A 6,653-nucleotide genomic window follows, 5' to 3' on the forward strand; every position below is an offset into this window, starting at 1 on the left:
GAATATTGAAAGAGCATGTCTAGCTATATCTTGAACCTTTTCTTTTTCTTGAAGCACAATATTAAGCCTGTGAACCAAGGAAAATCGGATAACATTCTTATGCACGTAATGATCAGTAAAAATCTTAAACCTAGATAGAAATAGATGGTTCTAATAAACTCTTTTGATATTCACTTATTTAGCAAGAAGATTTGTGTCGCTCAAATATACTATTCTGGGTAACCATAAGGAGAGGATAGATGCAATATTATTATAGTATTTCACGTCAATGTTGCATTCTCATTATTCTGAGATCAAGGCACATTACATTACAAAGGTCTAATCAAAGATATAACTACAAACGCCAAAAAAGTAACAAGATTGAAATTTTAAAAAATCATGATGATTTTCAATTGAGGAGAATCTATTACTCTTAGACATCCAATGGTAAACTTGTGCTCCACGTTGGCCCATCACGTTTCTTCATATGATAGTACCATGATTCATTTGAGATATGATCCTCTTCACATCAGAATGATAAAATGAATTCTACCGAAATCAAATGTCAATTATATTTTCACTTCAATATCCGTCTTAATCACAGAGAAATCCTCTTGTCTGGGTATATAACTAATCCAATACTGAGACCGGCAATTTACCAGTCACACTTGACAGCAGATATATCTTAGACTATGCTTTCCTATAAAACCTAAGGAGAAGTAAGAATGAAATATCGCTATGAGCTTTGTTGTTTGAACCTTATAGGCAAGGAAATCCAGTTTTCAGTAATATCACTAGATACAGAACTCAAAGACCAGCAAAGAAAAATGCAAAGCAAAATGCAAGGAAATAAGCAAATTGCAAGGCAAGTGCACAAAAATACCTGGTTAAACATGGTACAAGGACAACCGATGACATACCAGATTCCATGCCCTACAAAAACCAGGAACGATACCCAAGAAGCATATGAGAAGATGATCAACTCTGAGGCGGCTTGACAGCAGTCTGAGCCGCGGCTGGATCGAACGACCCATGAGCAGAGCCCCCTCCACCTGCAGACCCGTCACTCGAATAACCCGGAGGAGGCTGAGAGTAGCCATAAGATTCATAAGATGGTGGCTGCTGCGGGTAAGCAGCCGGCTGACCTTGCGGGAGACCTCCATAAACAGACTGGGGCTGCCCATACCCAGAAGGGGTCCGAAGGTGAGCTGATTCCTGCTGGATGTAACCAGACTGAGCCGTGGCCGGAGGTTGACCATAAGCTCCTGGCTGACCCTGACCCGGCTGCCCATACCCTGGAGTACTGGATATTGGCTGGCCTTGCCCATAAGCAGCCGGTTGACCAGGCGGCGGAGCTTTCTGTGCGTACCCAGGCTGAGAGATTGGCGGTGCTGACTGTCCATAGCCTGCCTGAGGAGCTTGACTTGCATACCCAGCTTGCGAGGATGGTGGCACTCCGTAGCCAGGCTGCTGACCAGAGCCCTGGTGAGGATAGCTGGGGGGCCCACCAGCCGGCAGCTGACTGGCATATACTTGCTGGCCAGGAGGAACTTGCGGCGGCAGCGATGCCGGTACTTGACCGGCAGAGGCGGGCTGTGTACTGTAGACTGGAGGAGCAGAGGACCCGTCGTAGCCATAACTTTGCTGCTGATCGTAGACAGGCTGAGAGCTTGGCGGCTGGGCGTAACCGGCTTGAGGTGCAGATGAGTAGCCTGATGAGCTGTAGCTGCCGTCTTGAGTGTAAGCCTGAGGCTGAACTGCCGGGGGCTGTGAGTAAGTAGAATCGCTGTATTGGCCATGACTATATCCACCGCTGGCATCAGGAGCAGAAGCAGAAACAGGAGGTGGTGGTGGTGGTAGCTGTTGCTGTTGCTGCTGCTGAGGCTGTTGTTGGCTGTAGTAATCGTAGCCAGCACTGGCAGCGGGCTGTTGACTTTGAGCACTGGAGGAATGGTCCCACCCGCCAGAGTAACCTCCAGATGCGGGTGCTGGGTAGGAGCCATATGCTGGTTGAGACACGTTGTATGGAGGTGGTGGGCCAGGGTATCCCCCTGTCTGCATGTATCCATAGGAGGGAGGTTGCATGGGCGGAGGACCAGGTGGGGCCCAGCTGGTCGCCGGTCGTGGCTGACTGTATCCTTGTTGATGGTAGCCACCGCCGGCAGGTGGGATTCTCATTCTATTCTGCAGAGAGAAATTTGATGGGCATAAATCGGCTTAAAGTTTTGCCGGGAACGACAATAATATAATTAGATTGAATGCTGAGAAAAAAATGAAGACAAACGGTGGGAGAAGAAAACGATGTACTGCATTCAATGACACCCATTTGAAGAGAAAAAATCCCAACTTACCACAGGTGGAAGACATGTTTCAGACAATACCAGCAGATGCCAACTCTCCATTTCGCTTGAAATTTTGGGGACTTTTACTACGGGTTGGGAATCTAGAAGGAGATACATGCAACATGCATATACTACTACATTTTAAAAATTATAAGCAAATATAGCAAAGTACACATCATCACACTACGCAAAGGAAATGTGTTAAAATTGACGAAACCATCAGAACTGATGCGTTAAGCAATCAGCCGTATCCCCAAGAGAAACAAGGGCTGTCCAAGTTATAAACGATTATAACCAAGCTGGCAGATAAAGGAAATAAAGAATCCAATGGAATTGGAGGAATATTATATGAAAAGGGGGAATCCTCTAACACTTAAATGCATACGACAAAAATGGGGAATTTGTCTCAACGCTCGTGAAATTTTCAAGTTCAAAGCGGACTATTGAGAGACTTTAATTGTGACAATTTCCTCGACAGATTAAAGTGAATCCGCTTGAAATGGTCACGTATGTAAATAAGTTTTCAAAAAGTGGACTGTGTGGCATTTTTTAACCCCACCAATAGAAATGCACGCTATGTCAAAGAAACTTGGCAGGGTATACATAGATAACCTAATGATACAATTAACAAATAAAAAAAAGATGATAATGACTACACATGGGCAACCTAAGTAACAGCTCCACTCTGCAGTTTCAGAGTTATATAAAGCTCATACCAGGGTTCTCCTTATCAAATTAATCAGCAGATACCAGGATTGTGGGTGCAGACCACATACCAGTGTCACGCCCACAAACAACGAGAACCCGTGTTCATAATCTGCACTGCGCAGTGATCAAAGCACCTAATCCTGGAATCACTTCCTAAATACTCAGAAGAAGCTCAAGAAATAACAGGTCAAAGTATTATGTATTCCAGCAAGTATGGATATCAGCTTGATTCAAGCATGTGTATGGAAACAGTAAACATATCCTGAAGACCTGGTAAATCTCCAGAATGACTCAAATCTTCCACAGTTCCTGTGTGAGAACTGAAGCCATATATCAACTTGAGAACACAAAGGCCAAAGGCAATCTCAAACCTTATATGAACCATTACACATCCTTATTAGACGAATTCCAGTTTCCTGCAAGCTCAATCTATAAACACTTTCAATACAGATAACTTCAACAACAGATACTAACGAAGTGATAACATTAATCACAGATATCCAAATGAGGCAGAATCCTGGATGCCCAGTCTAAATAACTTCAATCACAGATAACTTCAACCACAAATACTAATGAACTGATAAGGTTAACCAAATATATCCAAAGGAGGCAGAATCATATTATCCGTGAAATCAGATAAGGTGTCAGTATTTCAACCAAAAAAATGATAGTGCTCCGGAGTTCAAAGCAGATTTACGGATCTTAAAAGGAGATATGGAATCACTGGATGCCCAAATCTCAGTTAAAACTCTCAGATGCAAGAGCTTAAATGCCTAATACTATAGTTTGCATCTTAAATCACAATAATGACATGAAATGACGTTCAATCTTGTAACCATACAATTTACCTCCAGGCAAGAGAGATTTGTTCGAATAGATGGAGAAAGCCACTCAAATGCAGCAATAAGTGACCGATGTAAGAAAGCAAGTCACAGTGCGGATCATACAAGTCTGCCAACCGGGAATAGAGCCCTGATAATGATCGAAACAAATGCTAGGAAGCCCTACAGGAATTACTAGACCATGGCACCCACTTTGGATCCAGCATTTGTGAGAAAGTTGAATACAGGAAAATGATATATAAACAATAGCCATAAAAACATATATAATGCTCACAGCCGAAGGTTTCAGTAATGAACCAAACTAAACAAAACTACGTAAATAAATGAAAAGTGAACGATAGGTAAATTTGCTAAACAAGCAGTTGACGTGTGCTAAAAAGAACAATAAACAAGTACTTACATCACTGATGACTTCGTTAACCAATTGTTTTGCAAACTCAATCTGTTCACTAGTACCGTCAATTTGAACGGTTCTCTCGGTGGATGTATCTCCAGGAGGCAAATGCAGAGGTATTATCTGGTAACAAGAAAAATAATTTCAAAATAAGTGCTCACTAAATATCAGAAGGGAAAAAGACCATGAGACATGCTGAGGCAAGTTCAAAGCAAGCTTGAGCTTGGCTGACACAAGAAGATGCACCTGAATCCGAGCACCAGTTTTTGCCTGCATGCCTTTAATTGTTTCGCCACCCTTCCCGATTACTAGACCAACCTAAGAATACCAAAAAAGGAAATCAAAGAGAGTAAACGTACCAGAAGGGCACGGAACTGATTCGAGACCACACATACCTTGTTATTTGGGACTTTCATAACAAACTGCTCCCCACCAGATTGAACGCCACCATACTTTCTTGCAGATATTATGCCAGAGCCCCCAGCTTCAGCCTGAGAAAATGATTTTTTGTAAGGCATTGTAACTCAATAATTATCATAAAATCAACTTCTTCCACAGATCACTGCATATCCGTCAACTAAAAATTCAATATATTTATTTGGTAAACAAGATGAGGCCGTCATTCAACGGAGATCAAGGTCAACTTGTGAAAAAATAATAATGAATCTGTGGATGGTAATCAAAAAATAAGGAATAGACCCTGGGTTCCTGATTCGTATGGTGAAATAGAGTAGCCATGAAACTATGACTATCACTCAGATTACAGTTGCCCATCCAACGAATGTACATTACACTACCTCTTTCAAAACTTCATTTATCAACTGCTCCGCCTTGCTAACTTGCTCCGAAGTGCCCATAAGTTCAACCGTCCTTGTCTGAGAATATGGATCCACCTCAGCATCTCTAGTGACTTGGATCTTAGCTCCCGACTGAAGTTGAAGATATTTAATCGTTTCCCCGGCTTTCCCAATGATAACGCCGACCTATATCACAAATTCATGTCTCTGAAAAGGCACACGAAACAGAAGAAACAGGTAGGGGATTCTTAGTGGAAAATAGATTACCCTCCCGTTGGGTATATCTATCCTTTTGCTCGCACCGCCGTAGCCATATGATCCAAACGATGACTGAGTGCTCGGGCTTTGTAGCGAGCTTGTATATGGCTGACTCGTAGGTTTTTGCAAAACATCTGCCCATTAAATGAGGGGAAATCATGAGACGTCAAGAGCAACTAATCGTAGGAAGAGAGAACACAGATAATAGTTCGTGCCAATGATGAAATAAGTCATTCATCCCAAAGTTTTAACTCTTTAAACGATATATTGATTTTCGAAATCAGTCCACTCACATATCTTAATTTAAATTACCCCAACTCATACATAACATAAGCCATGCCAATACAAGTAGAGCACAAACATTAGCGGCACAAAAAGGTTGGGTGATTGCAAAACTAGATATAAATACAAAACTTTGAAACAAGATTTTTCTTCAGGGAATTCTTAAATAATGATGCCCACGTAAAAGTAGATGTAGAGAAAAGAAAAATAAGCACAATTTTAACATTAAACATGACGGAAAATGAGGAATACTACATAAACACGTCAAAGAGTTTCTAAGATAACCGTCGTTTGCAAAATAAAAGTGAAGCCCTCTGGATCAACAGTTCCAGACCGAATTTAAGCGAAGTGAAACCGCAGAAAGAACTGCCAGGGAACGTGGCTGAACTACGGTGATGCAATCTATGGACTAGAGAAAAAGTCAGTCGAAGTTCAAAACAACCTTTCTCGCCATAGTCTTCTCCTGATCCCCCGTTCTCCGTGCGCGGGCGTTTCGCTTCGGCATCAATCAAGAGGCGAGCTGCGATTTCCTGCGCTCTCTGCTTCGCAAGTTGAATGCCATCGGGCGGGGGAGGAAGATTGTTGTACGACGGTGGAATCGCAGACGCTGCCGAGTGCACGTCGGGCGGCGGCGACGAGAAACCGCTGACGCGCCGAGTAGGGGGAGCCGCGATTGAACCTGTATCATCGTACTTCCGTTTGTTGTCCGATCGAGAAGCCAGCGGGCTACCGTCCGCCATGAAAGCTTGATTCTCCGACCTGCGATGCGAGAGAATCGAAGTAAAAGAAAACCCTAGCTCTGAGGACTGGACACGGAGGGGTTATTTATAGCTGTGCGGCTTCCGTTGTCGAGTACGGGTACGACTGTTCCGTCCCGTTAACGTCTGATTCGCTGAACGGAACGGATGTCGGTTTGGATGACGGGATCGTGTTGAGACGGTTTGGATGACGTTCGATTGATTGACACCTCCTCCTAAGACTGCTAACAGCATATGAACCTGATTACGACACTGATACAGACGACTTGGACGCCACGTGGGAGGCTGCGGCA

At 43.2% G+C, this 6,653-nt stretch overlaps 1 protein-coding gene across 1 annotated transcript; it reads right to left on the reverse strand.

Moving 5' to 3' along the window:
- Window positions 1-819: 819 nt before the first annotated feature.
- LOC144703635 (uncharacterized) lies at window positions 820-6,398 on the reverse strand. The gene is made up of 7 exons (XM_078575852.1): window positions 6,045-6,398; window positions 5,330-5,454; window positions 5,063-5,248; window positions 4,661-4,756; window positions 4,512-4,583; window positions 4,272-4,388; window positions 820-2,163 (listed from the first exon to the last, which is right to left on the reverse strand). The coding sequence occupies exons 1-7, from the start codon at window positions 6,340-6,342 to the stop codon at window positions 958-960; spliced, it is 2,100 nt and encodes a 699-aa protein (XP_078431978.1). The 5' UTR covers window positions 6,343-6,398; the 3' UTR covers window positions 820-957.
- Between the last annotated feature and the right edge of the window lie 255 nt (window positions 6,399-6,653).

Source organism: Wolffia australiana, chromosome 5 (assembly GCF_029677425.1).
Source record: "Wolffia australiana isolate 7733 chromosome 5, ASM2967742v1".
Taxonomy (NCBI): domain Eukaryota; kingdom Viridiplantae; phylum Streptophyta; class Magnoliopsida; order Alismatales; family Araceae; genus Wolffia; species Wolffia australiana.

Bases quoted from the DNA above. Each gene is read 5' to 3' on its own strand.
- LOC144703635 (XM_078575852.1), bottom strand. From the start codon at position 6,342: ATGGCGGACGGTAGCCCGCTGGCTTCTCGATCGGACAACAAACGGAAG. The intron at 5,249-5,329 runs GTAATCTATTTT...TTTGTGATATAG, and splicing joins TAGATATACCCAACGGGAGG to GTCGGCGTTATCATTGGGAA. The intron at 4,757-5,062 runs GTAGTGTAATGT...TCATTTTCTCAG, and splicing joins TAAATGAAGTTTTGAAAGAG to GCTGAAGCTGGGGGCTCTGG.